The following is a 15527-nucleotide window of genomic DNA, read 5'->3' on the forward strand; positions in this document are numbered from 1 at the left end:
TTCAAGCCGAACATCGGCACGGGGACCTTTGAAACGGCACAAAAAAACTATTCGCCACTCGGCGATCTCGTGTTCGTGTAGTGTACACTCGAGCACACTCAGAACGGCCAAACGCGGCGACGCTGTTTCCGGGCGGTGAGCAGGATCCGCATCGTTTGATGAGGCAAGCAGACATCTTTGGTCAAGCGTGGACTCGAGCGTGGATCCAAGGGGGAGGGGGAGGGTGTATAGTGACTTTACCATACTCATCCCTGGCTGAAATGTAAGAAAAAACGCCCTCCCCACCCCATGAGGGTGGCTGGATCCGCCCCTGATCGTGGAGTGCCCAGGAAGGGACGCCAGGCGAGGGGGCGGGGCTGGGCGGGGCGGGCCGTCAGGGAAGCCGCGCTGTGATCACGTCAAGCTGGGCCTGGCTCAGGCCTAGCCGCGTGGCAACAGCCCAGGCCAAATCCCCCTCCCCCCTCCCCCGCTATCCCTCGGGCCCCAGTCGGGCCCACTGGCACTGCTCTGTGCGCCGCTGCGCCGCTCCGCAGATGGCAACAGCACCAACGCCGTGCTGCGCTGCGCTCGGGGCCCCGCAAAATCAGTCCTATAAACAAAACGCTGTGGGCGGCGCACTGCGAGGCCCACAGTGGCCCAGAAGAAGACTGGTGGAGGCGATCAAAATCCCGGCCGCGTTTTGAGCTCCACAGTCGCTAAATGGGACTCAAACCGAACGTGTGACTCCACCAACGGATTGCTCTCCGAACGAGGAATCCATTGGTGGGGTCACACGCTCGGTTCGAGCCCTGTTTAGCGACTCTGGAGCTCAAAACGCGTCTAGAGTTTTGGCCGCCGGCGCCGGTCTTCTGGCAAATCCACTGTGCTCCGCCGCGGCCTGCATGGCTTGCACGGCCCAGCGGAGCGATAACCAGCTGCACAAAGGGATTGCGGGGTACACCGAGGAGTACACCCCCCGCACAATGCGAGTGTCTCTTTATTTATTCCCACTGGTAAAAAATGTAAAAACAGTTTGTATCTTTGTTTTGGCGCCTGCAGCGAGTTGATGACCGCTCCAACCGACACCAGCATTCGACTTAGCAATCTGTAGGGCGGCAGGCAGGGCGGTCCACCGAACCCTCGTCCCGACGAGGTAGTCATGCAGCCCAAAGCTGCCTGTAATGAAAAACAGCCATAATCTGTTTTCGTTTTTGCTGTGCGGACATCAGCACAAGTACTTTTCCGTCCCACTTTTATTTCGCACACTCTAAGCGTCTTACAGTGAAAGGCTACAATATTATAGCGGAGATTTTCTTAGTGGTTTAAAAGAAATCGAGAAAAATGTATCTCTACACTCTAAATGTAGGGTGCCCAGTAACTGGGCGCCTTTGTCGCCCGCCCCACTTTTTAGGGTGCCAAATGTCGCCCAGTTTCTGGGCACCTTTGTCGCCCAGTCTCGAGGTGGACAAACCATTAAGGAACCTGCCTCCACCCATGGACCAGCAGCGACTGAGGTGCCAAAGGTGTCCAGAATCTAGGCACCTCAGGTGCCAAAGGTGTCCAGAATCTAGGCGCCTCAGTCGCCCAGGAACTAGACACCTGAACATGTTCTACCCTGGGAGAGGGCCGGTTACTGTATGATTTGTCCACCCCGAGACTGGGCGACAAAGGTGCCCAGAAACTGGGCGACATTTGGCACCCTAAAGAGTGGGGCGAGCGACAAAGGCGCCCAGTTACTGGGCACCCTACATTTAGAGTGTAGTCAGGTGCACCACCACATTATGGAGAATTTTCACCATAATACGGTGAATTTTGACTGGACCTTTAGAGTGCACTGTCGGAGTAGGATTAGAGCGCTGCCCACTGTACTGTACAGTGCCTACAGTATCTAGCCCTCTACAGGGGACGGAGCGGCGGCCCATCTGACAGTGCGTGGCTTTGTCTCTCTCTCTCTCTCTCTCTCTCTCTCTCTCTCTGACGAGGCGACGACTGCAGGCCTGCAGGCGGGCCACGGTCGCGGCGCTGCGCCCGCCCCTAGACGTGACACGGAGCGCAAAGTGGATTTGCAAGAAGGCCGGTGGAGGCGGTCCAAAATCCCCGTGGCGTCCTGAGCACCAGAGTCGCTAAATGGGACTGGAGCCGAACGTGTGACCCCACCAATGGATGGCTCTCCGAACGGGGAATCCATTGGCGGGGTCACACGCTCTGTTCCAGTCCTGTTTAGCTACTCTGGAGCTCAAAACGCGTCTAGTGTTTTGGCCGCCTCCACCGGTCTTCTGGCAAATCCACAGTGTGCCCCGCGTGGTGCACGCCGTCCACGGCACGCTCAAGGCTCAAGGTCACCGCCGCGTGGAGCCTATCCTCTCTGTACAGTGCAGGCCACACGCCAAAAGCCGGCCGGCCGCCCGGGCCAAGCCAAAGCACCGCCAAGCATCGCCACTTCGCGCGCCAGTCCTTAGACAATAGGGGGCACACTGGCAGAAAAAGTGCGGAGCGACACTCGAATGGTCTTATAACAAGGTAGGTGTACGCCAGACTGTGTCTTGTCGTAACAGGCTTCGCGATGCTGCGCCAGTTTCGACAATCCACGCCTGGCGTATACACCTACCTTGGCCTGCGGCGCTAACCTGCCTTCGGCAGGCTGCCTTCCTTGGCAGACCGTGGAAATGGGCGTGATTCCCTCAAAAAGAGCATTTGGTCATCAAAATCTTCACTAATGGGGCTAAACTTTCGGTCGGAGGTCTGAATGGGTTCTATTTTCGTCATCAGCAGCCTCAAAAATATTTATAACGACATTGAATTTGACAAAAAGTTGAAAGTTCCAAAAAAGTTGTCTTTTTCCTGCCGTTTTTAAAGTGTTTTTCGGCTAATATGACCGAATGGATTGAGATAGAAAGCTGAATTTTGGTGTGTGGCGAGCCAAGGATATGCCCAATGACCCTGCAAAATCTCATCAGAATCGGCCGAGCCGTTTAGGAGGAGTAGTGCGGACACACAGACACACACACACACACACAGACAGACAGACAGACAGACAGACAGACAGACATGAAAAACTTTTCAACCCCACTGGAGTAACAGGCTTCGCTATCGCTCAGCCAATGAAGATTCTCAATTTCATGGTGAAAACTGTAACTCTCTATATTCTGGTAAAGCAGCTGACTTTGGATCTCACCTTCGAAAATTCGATGCACCTTTAAGATATTTTGACGAATTTTCTTCTGAATTATGGCGAAAATCTGCACTATAATGTGCAGCCTGTACGACATTTAGTGGAACGTGTGACCCCCACCAACGGATTGCTCTCCGAACGCGGAATGGCGATACAATTGAGTATCGCCAATAAACGGCCTTACGGATAAGTATTGCCTTCAAAACGGCGATACACAAAAGTATCGCCAAAATTTGGCAACACTTTGGAGTATTGCCACGATTTGGCAATAAACATCGAACAAATCAAGGGAACCTTGGTTTAATGCCTCGGTTTTGGCAATATCCAAAAGTATTGCCAAATTTTGGCGATACTTTTTTGTATCGCCGTTCTGAAGGCAATACTTTTCCGTAAGGCCGTTTATTGGCGATACTAAATTGTATCGCCAAAAAATGTACTTTAGTATCGCCTTTGCATTTGCAGTGAGGATGCCCGAGGAGGAGGGATGCGCCGGATATCGCAATCGGGGGATGGCTCGAGGCTTGGCTGTGTGTGTGTGTGTGTTTACCCCCCCCCCCCCCCCCAAACCCCTGCGCGCTCCCCTGGGCCCCGCACTTAGTTTGCAGTTGCTCCCCTTCCCCTGGTCGTCTCCGCCAAGCATCGGGCGCTGCGCGACGCGGCGCTACGGACAGACGGATCAATATTTAAGTTGGCAGGTCGCGTGGGATTAGTCGGAGGCTAGCGCCGTATGGTGGCGGGTCCACACAATAAACGTTTGAGTTCTTGTATTGTCCATCACTATAGCCATATATTTGTACGTACGCAAGTTACGTATAATTTTATACGTAAATTAGGGACAATATTTTCATCTTGTGCTTATGTATTTATAAAATTGTACCTTATTTATGTGCAAATTTTGTACATAACTTTCGTACACACAAATATGGCGATAGTTACGAACAAGTCCACAAGAATTTAGTATACAGGGCCGGCCGGAAGGGGGGGGGGGAGAGGTAGCACTTTTTGTCAATGCCTTCGTAAAAGGCTACGAGAAAATGTTGCTTTTTGCCTTTTTTCTGGGGAGGAGGAGGAGGTAGCACGTCGTAAAAGCGTTGCTTTTAGCTACTTTAGCGTTACTTGCGCGTTACTAGCGTTACTTTAGCGTTACTTTTCCGGGGGTCGAAGGGGTCCAATTGTCCGTTCGTCCCCCCCCCCCTCTTCCCCCCGCATGGATCCACGCGCTTGCGAGTGTATGGCACCTCAAATTATTGCTAGGCCCCATCACGAAGCTAGAAGCTATCTGTTCCATCTTCTTGCTTCGTTTTTTTTTCTATCTGTTGGACTTTGACGTCAGGACCTCTAAGAGACCGCTGCCAGGACGACAGGCCCCAGGCAGGCCCCCTGCCACCAGGACGCCAGCCGCCAAGCCCCGGGTGCATGTAGGGACAGTACAGGACGGCAAGGCCCGGGCAAGGCCCCAGGCGAGATCCACATCATCACAACAGCGGGATTGGATCATTGGGTCCTGAGAGAGGCGGTGCCTCATCCGATGTTCACGAAGCAGACTTCTCGCGTTCAAGTTCAGTGTTTCGTTGGCCGCGTCCCCAAAATCCCTCGTTCGGTGATGGGTTTTGTGGAGGTATGTCCGAGCTAGCTGCGACACCACGTGTCTTGTCCTTTTCTGTGTGCGTGCGTTTTGACGTAAAGATATCATCTGCTAAAAATTGTGTCACAATGTGGGGGAAGGCGCGTGCCTGACCACATCCGCATGACACGCTGACCTATCAGAAGGAGACAGAGGAGAAGCCAGACGAAGCGGGGAGCAAAGGTGCACACGCGCGCTCACACACACACACACACACACACACACACACACGCACACACACACACACACACGTGGACAGGCGGCGGCACGTGCAGTGGCGTGCACAAAGCCATCCCGGGCAATAGTTTCCGCTACTGTACTGGACTGTGCAATGCCGCCGGCCCGTTTGCCTAGCGCCGCGCTGTCTGAGGCGGCAGCTCCCCTCCCTCCCTCTTTCCCTCTCTCCCTCTCTCTCTCTCTCTCTCTCCCTCCCTCTCTCTCTCTCTCTCTCTCTCTCTCTCTCTCTCTATTTCTCTCTCTCTAACACACACACTCACACACCTGCAGGCGCACTGTGCGGTGCCGAGCCGCGCTCGCCCTAGAGGCCCCCTTTCAAAGCGACACCACTCGGCCGCCGCGTGAACGCCGCCACACCGTACAGCGCGACAGCCAACGAGCGCCTCAGAAGAGTTTCGCCACTCTGTCTCTGTCACACTCATAGGCGCTCTCCATAAGGGTGCGAGAGGACAGAGCGATTGGTTACATTTCAAGTTCGATCACTGTTTTCATTTCACTGCAAACCTAACTGTCTACTAAGTACACACTTACAAATGCGTGCTTGCAAGTACACACTTACAAACGCATGCTTGACGCATGGAGTTATACGGCGTCAAGCATGCGTTTGCAAGTGTGTACTTGCAAGCATGCATTTGTAAGTGTGTACTTAGTAGACAGTTAGGTTTGCAGTGTTCCCATCCAAACCGTGTTTGTTCGCTGTCGAAATAAGACGATTGTCGTCACTTTGGACAACTTTGAGAATTCGCACTGTAACCGCTAGGAAACGAATGCAAGGCCTCCCCTTGGATTCAAAGACGACTCTTTTTTTGCCGTGACGCGCGGCTGACGGAATAGACCAGGCCTATTGAACGCTCCTCGCATTCTTTATTAGCCCACTGCGAATGATCTTTCGAGGATGATTGTTGGCACGAAAAGCTTCAGTGTGTGTGTGTGTGCGTGTGTGTGTTGGGCAATCATCACCATAATTACCCCAGCGTCTCATTAGCCATTTTATTATTACCATACCAGCGGACGACGCGATGGTGGCGTCGATGCAAAAGGGACCAGTTTATAGGCAGAGTGGCTCGGCTCCTCGGTGAGAGGCTAGAAGTGCAATAAGGCTAGTCGCGGGCCTTGGTGCGAGGCTAAAGACTGGGTGCCCCGCAGTGTGCCACCACAGGCCGAGTCCCCGACCAGCCCAACGGTTCGGACAGTAGAAAAAAAAAAAGGTTTCAGTAAAATTAGAAACGCACATCTGATCGACGCGGAGGAGGGTCAGTCACATCCACATCGTTTTCCTTTCCTCTTCCACCTGGCCGCGTCACGCCGCTGCCTGTGTTTCTGTGTCTTTGGGTCCGTCTGGCGTGGTCTGGTCTGGTCCGGTCGGATCAACAAGGCACAAGCCGGCCACCACCAAAACCGCCCAGACCGACCCACACACTAAAAAGAGAGAATTTAAAATAAAAATCGAAAAAAAAAAACAAAAAACAAATCGTCATTATGCTGCGGGGCGCCGAATCGGCCGCGGCCGCGAAACCCAGATTCGACTTTGAGTCGGTGAGGAAGGTCGGGATGCATACAGTGTAGAGGAGGACGGCGATGGAGGGGGTTGAACCGTTGAACCTCCTGCCTCACTCTTTGTTATTATTCCATCGAGTTGTTCATAATTATCAGGCACGGATCCAGGGGGAGAAGGGCGCGTCGCTCCCGCCTGAAGCGTATCACGGAAAAAATCTTTTGTTGTGGTGATCAACTCTGTTCGATTGGCTAAATTCGATGGCTGCAATCAAAAAGTCGATACCTCGAACAAACAAAAGCTGGTTGCCACCCGGACACTTGTAAGAGCGTAACAAACCCCAGCACAGTTGTCCTCGTGTCTGGTCGTAGCAACCAGCTTTTGGTTGTAGGTATGGACTTTCCGATTGCAGCTATCGGACTCGTCAGCCTATCGAACAATGTTGATCACCAGAACAAAGGGACTTAATCCGAGATAGGCAATGAGCTGCACTTTGCGTAGGTAGCCAACTTTTGAACCCTCTCATGGACCCCCTTGAACTTGAACTTGAGAGGCTAGACCACAACGTGCCGTTCGGGCCCTCCCCTCCGGTCTCTGGATCCATTCCTGATAATTATCCGAGAACACAGCAATTACCACGAACCACGTCGCCCAGCGGTGGACGGAATTTTTCTGGGAAAACATATGTGGGGGGTTGTTTTCGTCTTTTAGGTTTCACTGCCGAGCCACGATCGCTTTGAGCTAGCTAGCCCACGACGCGACAGGCGTGCAGCCCTCCCCCTCCCCTGCCCCCTCAGGACGCCCGCCCCCCTCGCCCACCGCCTCCGTCCACCCCGTGCTCGCGAGCCCCGTGTAGTACACTGCCGCGATGCGGCGGTGACGCGCTGTGACGCGAGCCGGGCCCCTGCGGACTGAATCCGAGCGTCGTTCTCGTCGCTCTGTCTCTCTCGCTGTCATGGAGCCTCCCCTGTTTGTGCGAGAGACAGCGAGCGACGGAACCTACTCTCGGAATCAGTTTGCTGACCAGCCCAGCGGGGGATTAGCTTATTTGCCTGCCAGCTCTGCCGGGGACGCACAGTGGGCCAGAAGACCGGTGGAGGCGGCCAAAACTCTCGACGCGTTTTGAGCTCCAGAGTCGCTAAATGGGACTCGAACCGGACGTATGACCCCACCAATGGATTGCTCTCCGAACGAGGAATCCATTGGTGGGGTCACACGTTCGGCTCGAGTCCCGTTTAGGGACTCTGAAGCTCGAAACGCGTCGAGAGAGGCCAACACCTCCACCGGTCTTCTGGCCCACTGTGGGACGCCGCGGCACTGTTCGCACTGGAGCACGGACGAAAGCGAGCCGGGAAAAGAGAGCGGCAGAGTGGACTCGCCACCGCCTTCGACGCTGTCTCTCTCGCACCTATACGGGGCGCACCAAGAGTGCGAGAGAGACAGAGCGACGAGAGCAGCGCTCGGAATCAGCCTGCGGTGTGGCAAGAACCAGCTGACTGCCTGGACGTCCACTGGACACAAACAGTTTTGGCGCACTTATCTCAGCCTGCGGACTGATTCCGAGGAGAGTCTTTTTCGTCGCTCTGTCCCTCTCGCACTCATGGGGCGTCCCCTATAGGAGCGAGAGAGACAGAGCGACGAAAACGACTCTTCGGGGTAGCCTGCACAGTAAATGTCTTACGGTGAAGGTGAAAGGCTGCACCAACATATTATGGTGGAGATTTTCTCCATTATACCAACGAAATTCGTCAAAATCTCTATAAGGTACAGTGAATTCTCAATGGTATGTTGCGAAGTCAGCTGCACCACCATAATATGGAACATTTTCACCATAATATGGCGAATCTTCACTGTACAACATTTAGAGTGTGCAGCCGCAAGGCAGCAGCGCGGCGGCAAGGCGTTCATTCCGAACGAGAGGCCCCGTCGCTCTCGCTCCCGTTCGGGACACCGTGAGTGCGAGTGAGAGAGAGAGAGCTATCTCGCTCGGACCCAACCCGCAGGGTCCGTGGCGCGTCGCGGCGCGGCTAGGCGTAGCCACGGCGTGGCAGTGCACTGTAGTGGTCAGAAGGAGGCCAGCCTCCGCCGTGCCTCCGCCGTGCCCGGCCGTGCCACCACAACGCATCGTCGCCAGGCAGCCGCTGCAGCCGCTGGAGTCACTCCAGCAGACTGATTCCGAGAGTCGTTTTCGTCGCTCTGTCTCTCTCGCTCTCACGAGACGTTCCGGGTTGGTGCGAGAAAGACAGAGGGACGAAAACGACTCTCGGAATCAGTGTGCTACAGCGAAAGGGTATCACGGCGGCGGGGGTCAAGAACCCCGCGCGGAACGCTCTGCTAGGAGTGAAGGAAATCGTGTGCCATTTGCCATCACGAGTGCAGCAGGGCCGGCAGGGCCGTCCGACTGACTCCGAGAGCCGTTTTCGCCGCTCTGTCTCTCTCGCACTCAAGGGGCGTTCGGTGTAGGTGCGAGAGAGACAGAGCGACGAAGACGACTCTCGGAGTCAGTCAGCAGGCCGAGGGCAGCCAGCCGCTGTATCCTCTCATGCGGCGACCTGGAAAAGCGCCCGACAGACTCGGCGCTCTCGGCGCGGCACGGCGTCCAAGTCAAAACGCTTTCTACCGTCGCCGAAAGGACGCCACGCCGCGCCAGGCTCCGTGCCTACACTGGACGGGCGCCTTACCTGGGCCGGGTAGGCAACCCGCGTGCACAGGGCCTCGGCGCGCGGCCTGCCCGCCAGGCGCTCCCCTGGGACGACGCACAGTGGGTGGAGGCGCTTAAAGTCAGGGACGCGTTTTGAGCTCCAGAGCCGCTAAACAGGGTTCGAACCGAACGTGTGACTCCACCAAGGGATTCCTCGTTCGGAGAGCAATCCATTGGTGGGGTCACACGTTCGGTTCGAGTCCCATTTAGCGAACTCTGGGGCACAGAACGCGTCCGGGATTTTGGACCACCGTTACCTGTCTTCTGGCCCATTGTGTGGCGCTGCGCGGTGCACATTGACGCCTAGAGTCGTCGCTCTGTCGCCCTCACACGCATGGAGCGTCCGCTACAGGTGCGAGAGAGACAGAGCGACCAAAGCGACTACCGCAATCAGTCGGCTGCGTGACAGGCCGAGCCGAGCCGCGCCGTCCTTCACTGTAAAAAATTCCGTACTTTTGTACGGAAATGGTACAGAAAAATATAGTACGGAGGTACGGAGAAAAGTATGGAACGTTCCGTACTTGCTCATGAACCTATGTAAATGGGTACGGAAAAAAGGTACGGAACGTTCCGTAGTTGGCAAGTACGGACGGTCGGTCCAGGCAAATTATTGACCAGACATGTTCCGTACTTTTTCCGTACTTTTTTCTCACAGTGTTTGAGTCACATCTTTCTCATTGCCTCTGTTTTTGTCTGACCCACAGAAATGTCAGCAGGCGGCTGGCGTGCCGGCGACGACGAACGCGCTACCCGCGGAATGGTGAGTCAAGTCCGCGCCGCCGCACAGTGGGCCAGAAGACCGGCGGCCAAAACTCTAGACGCGTTTTGAGCTCCAGAGTCGCCAACTGGGACTAGAATCGAACGTGTGACCCCACCAATGGATTGCTCTCCGAGCGAGGAATCCATCGGTGGGGTCACCGTTCGGTTCGAGTCCCATTTAGCGACTCTGGAGCTCAAAACGCCTCTAGAGTTTTGGCCGCCGGTCTTCTGGCCCACTGTGCGGCGGCGCGCCCCTGCCCGCTAGGTTGATTCTGAACAGCGATTTTGTCACTCCGTCTCTCTCGCACTCACGGCGCGCCCCGTGTAGGTGCGAGAGAGACGGAGAGGCGAAATCAGTCCTGCCGGACCGTCAGCCGGAACCCTCATTCTCATGCACCCTCGGCGGGCTTCCGTGCACGGCCGGCCAGGCGGGCGTCCAAACCGCCCCGCGAGGTACACAGTGTGACGTGTCCCGGTGAGGTACACCCCCACCACTGCCCTCCCAGCCCTCGTGCGGCCGTCTGTCTCTCTCGCACTCATGGGGCGTCCCGTAGAAGTCCGAGAGACACAAGCCGATGGCCGCACTGGCGCAGCCCGGCGTTCGGTTCGCTCGGCGCCACACTCTCGCCGTGCGCATTGTTGTGTGGCTCGGTGTCGAATCACACAACAACACTGTAATTGAAATCAAAAAGCGATCACCCGTAATCAGTGTAATTGAAATCAAAAAGGGGATCACCCGCATCTGTGTGCGTGTTGTGACGCATCAAGGGTTCTGAGTAGGACGCCATTCATAGGCCCTGGGTCGTGGGAGTCTCTGTCGCGGATAGCGGATGCGGGGGGGGAGGGGGGGGGGGAGCACAAGGAAGCATACGTCACGATCTTAGTGTATTGTGCCCTCGCCCCCTCGCCTGTAGTGACATTGTGCACCCACTGTCCCCTCGCCTGTAGTGGCGCTTGACGACCATATTTTCCGCGACTTTATGGCTTTGGGAGAAATGCCCCGACTCGACTGGACCATGCTGGTATCCGCTGCTCTAGGAACGGACACAAAGAACATCCTGTGCTCTTGTTGTCCAGCGGAAATCAGGGTGTCGTTAAGACAGCTAGCGTTGGGCGGATGAGTCGGTGTGACCTCCCATTGGCCGAAAATCGTCCCCACCACCTCGACTGCATTTTCTATATAACGAAGGTGCAGCTGGGATGGGTAGTCAGTTGACCATAGGACGAGCAGAAGGACGGAGACCTCTCAGAGCCCTTGAGCGCTCATGGACCTAGGAAAGAACATGGACCACCAACTGTTAGGCTTAGGTGAGCTCAGTGAACCAGTGTTGTAATCAGTGTTGTGAACCAGTTGTGAACTAGTGTCGTGAAACTGTGTTGTGAACCTGTGTTGTGTTGTGAGCTGTCTGAGTTGTGAAGCGCATTAGATATTCTATTAAATAATTATTGATTCCAAAGGTAGGAGTTCTTCCTTTCAAAAACACTGCCACCTTTCCCGAATCTCTTGGAGAAGCTGACATATAAATATTAAATTAAAAAGAACTCGGTTGTGGACTCTGTGGACTCACACAACATAAAATGGCGACGAGGATGAGATTCCAGGGTCATGTGGCCGGAAAAAGAAGTGACGGATGCAAACTGGGAAAGTTGGTCCGTAGATGGTAAGCACTCTTTGTGGATTACCAGTGGGCGTACGAAGACGGATCGGGGATCCAGCAAGAAGTGCTCATAGAAAAAGCAGTACTTTCCCTGTTGGTCCATTTTGAATTGGTGCTCTGAAGTTTGGTGGGTAGCAGAACTGTTCTCACTGGCACTGGAGCACGGTAACCCTTGGCACTGCTGGAGCGGAGCGGCGTTGAATCTTGTGCACTAAAGTCTTGTCGAGAGCGGATCGAGCGGGCTGCACTGGATTGTGGAAGCACGAGGCACTGCTGGAGCGGAGCAGCAGGACGTCTGGACACGGCGATGTCAACCTCTGGACTGAAGCCGTGCTGGCGGTCAGCGCATCCCTTGACCAGCAGATGCAGGGTGTTTCCAAGATGGCCGTCCCTTTGCCTATTCGTGCATCAGGACCGAATATCCGTGTTCGTCCGTCGCTGTCGAAGTCGTCATGGGGGTCATCAGTGCGGGGCTTGTTGGCGCGGGGTGCTGGGCGCGGGGAGTCCCGGTGGGGACCGATCCGTTTGTGCTAATTGGGAGTTCATAGCCGTCATTGAAATGATGGCGGGGCAGCGGGGTGGCGGGAAGTGGACGGTTAGCGTAACGGCGAAGAGACCGAAGGAAAGAACGTCCTACAATCTCTACTAATATGCCCAAGCATGTTACAACTGTAACAGCGAATGCCTTCGCGAGGCTGAGGGGCACTCTGATTCCCCTGCCTTGGCTGATAATTTCTTCCATCCCTATTCTGTGTCTGCTGGGGCTGTTTTTCAGCAGGTTTCTGATAACCTGTATTCTGTCGCGACCAGTTTCCTCCATTCCTATTCTTAGACATATTATTGCGAGGCCCATTGTTGCCATAGTTACCCCAGTTCTGGCGAGAGTTGTTTTGATAACCAAAATTCTGTCTGTTACCATTATTCCTGCCTGCAGAATATCGGTACCCTTGCCCTTGCTCAGGAGGTTGTGGAAAAGCTGGATGCAGTACATATGGTCGAGGTTCTACTGAGTGCATAGGGAAAGACGTCCCTTTGTCAGATTTATCAATGTCTTCCATTGATACAGCAAGAGTTAATACTGTCTGATAATCCTCTGGTTTTGTCACCATGACAGTTTTACGAATACTTCCATACAAGAATCCATACAAGAATCGAGTCAACAACAAATTGTTATAAAATTCCTGTTTGAAGGGATCATTGTTGTTTTCTGCTTGATAAGCCTTCTGACACAAAGATTCTAAACGTTGACCAAACTCTCTTACATTTTCATTGGGTCTCTGAACAGTGCCATAGAATTTCTGCATCAATGTTACATGAGATTCATCTATTTGAAACCGACTCAAAATTGCCTGTTTAAAACCTTCCCAAGTCTTTATTTTAGTAGAATCTCCAAGACTCTTAATGTAGTCTCAAGCAGTACCACGCAGACGAGTAGTAGCTATCTAATACTTTGAGCTTCACTCCAATTTCCCAAAGTTTTCAAATTTTCTAGATTTTCGAGATACTCTCTAGCTGAGAGTTCGTCTGAACCATTTCCAAAGAACTTTTCAACTGAATTATATAAAGAAACAATGGATACTGGAGGTGGTGGTGGTGTTTCCGCCATTTATCAAACTCCTTTTATGAATCCTATTGTGATGCAAAAGTTATATGTTAGTTCCTGGACGGACTGCTAAGCACTCGTGTAAGAGTATAGACAGTATAAATATAGCTATTAACCCAAAAAATATAAGCACTGACAAGAAGATAAAACAATTACGCAAATGTCGATCTACCGAACTGTCTTCTACTTCTATGTGCTTTTGCTTTCCCAAGCGGAATTCTACTTCACCTTCCTCAACTGAATTATCCTCAATTTCAGACATCAAAGATGGCAATGGTCTAAAGAATAATTCTAAGGTTGACTTAGTTGTCACCGTTAGGTATCCGTCAGCCTTCCTTGGTTTAGTTGCCACCGTTAGGTATCCACCAAGTCCTACGGGTATTTTGATATTTTTTTGTACTAATTTTCATAAGTAATCCAAAGATTATGATTATATCTAAACATTATTATTAAAAAGGAATATTATATTACTATTCCTCTTGTTGAAGTGTCAACATATTATTCTTTTAAAATACTCTTATGTCAACTTTAAATATATTGTGCCTCTTGTTGAAGTGTCAAAGTGTTATTCTTCTAATCAACAAGATTATTATATTTTTATGTCAACTATATTTTGTAATAAAATTGTTTTTTTTGGAATCAACCTTACAAAAAAAAATCACTTCTCTCGATGTAATTTTTTTTTTAGAAAGATAGGGTGAATGTTGTGTGGCTCGGTGTCGAATCACACAACGACACTGTAATTTAAATCAAAAAGCGATCACCCGTAATCAGTGTAATTGAAATAAAAAATTCAAGGGTTCTGAGTAGGGCGCCATTCATAGGCCCTGGGTCGTGGGAGTCTCTGTCGCGGATAGCGGATGCGGGGGGGGGGGGCACTGTAAGAAAAAGTGTAGATAGTACAACAAAAGTACAACAGAAACTGTACAATCAAAGTACAACAGGGATTGTAGAAAGTACAACGAGACTTGTACAAACCACAACGAGCCCTGGACTGCACAGCACTTGTCATGCCGGTTCCATTGTACTTTGTACAACAATTGTTGTACTTGAAAAGTACACTAAATTCCTGATAAAAAATTTGCCAGAAATTTGTGTACTTTTGTTGTGGTTATTTCCTGCAGTGGGGGGGGGGGGGAGCACAAGGAAGCATACGTCACGATCTTAGTGTATTGTGCCCTCGCCCCCTCGCCTGTAGTGACATTGTGCACCCACTGTCCCCTCGCCTGTAGTGGCGCTTGACGACCATATTTTCCGCGACTTTAGGGCTTTGGGAGAAATGCCCCGACTCGACTGGACCATGCTGGTATCCGCTGCTCTAGGAACGGACACAAAGAACATCCTGTGCTCTTGTTGTCCAGCGGAAATCAGGGTGTCGTTAAGACAGCTAGCGTTGGGCGGATGAGTCGGTGTGACCTCCCATTGGCCGAAAATCGTCCCCACCACCTCGACTGCATTTTCTATATAACGAAGGTGCAGCTGGGATGGGTAGTCAGTTGACCATAGGACGAGCAGAAGGACGGAGACCTCTCAGAGCCCTTGAGCGCTCATGGACCTAGGAAAGAACATGGACCACCAACTGTTAGGCTTAGGTGAGCTCAGTGAACCAGTGTTGTAATCAGTGTTGTGAACCAGTTGTGAACTAGTGCCGTGAAACTATGTTGTGAACCTGTGTTGTGTTGTGTTGTGAGCTGTCTGAGTTGTGAAGCGCATTAGATATTCTATTAAATAATTATTGATTCCAAAGGTAGGAGTTCTTCCTTTCAAAAACACTGCCACCTTTCCCGAATCTCTTGGAGAAGCTGACATATAAATATTAAATTAAAAAGAACTCGGTTGTGGACTCTGTGGACTCACACAACAGCGTCCTCGTAAAGAGCCCGAGCCGAGCGATTGTCCCTCGGGTTGTCCGTCGCCCTCAGACTCGAGGCTTTTCCACCGGAGTGCGAGAGAGAGGGGCAACACTGGTGCAGCACGGCAGCATCAGGTCATTGCGGCGGCGCCTCCCCCGGCGGAATCAATTTCGAAACGGCGATCCAAGCGGCAAAGCCGGGCAAAGCGAGTGGCGGGCGTGACTGACTGGCAACGCGGAGCAGCGCACCCAACCCTCCGGCGGAGGGGAGGGGGGAGGGGGCAAACCGCTCTCACTAGAACGGCACAGTTTATTTCGCCAGGACGACGAGCGGCTGGTCGTCACGATACATGCGGCAGACTGATTCCGAGAGTCGTTCTCGTCGCTTCGTCTCTCTCGCTCTCATGGGGCGTCCCGTATGGGTGCGAGAGAGACGGAGCGACCAGA

The 15527-nt window shown here is 52.8% G+C and overlaps 1 protein-coding gene across 1 annotated transcript in view; it reads left to right on the plus strand.

Moving 5' to 3' along the window:
- Nucleotides 1-15527, plus strand: part of LOC117652947 (mucin-1) — a 64801-nt gene that overhangs the window by 20268 nt on the left and 29006 nt on the right. Inside the window, exon 2 of the mRNA XM_034398168.1 lies at nucleotides 9913-9968. Coding sequence (XP_034254059.1) covers nucleotides 9915-9968 — 54 coding nt within the window. The 5' untranslated portion in view covers nucleotides 9913-9914. The remainder of the gene's footprint in view (nucleotides 1-9912; nucleotides 9969-15527) is intronic.

This window comes from Thrips palmi, unplaced genomic scaffold (assembly GCF_012932325.1).
Source record: "Thrips palmi isolate BJ-2018 unplaced genomic scaffold, TpBJ-2018v1 HiC_scaffold_8, whole genome shotgun sequence".
Classification (NCBI taxonomy): Eukaryota; Metazoa; Arthropoda; class Insecta; order Thysanoptera; family Thripidae; genus Thrips; species Thrips palmi.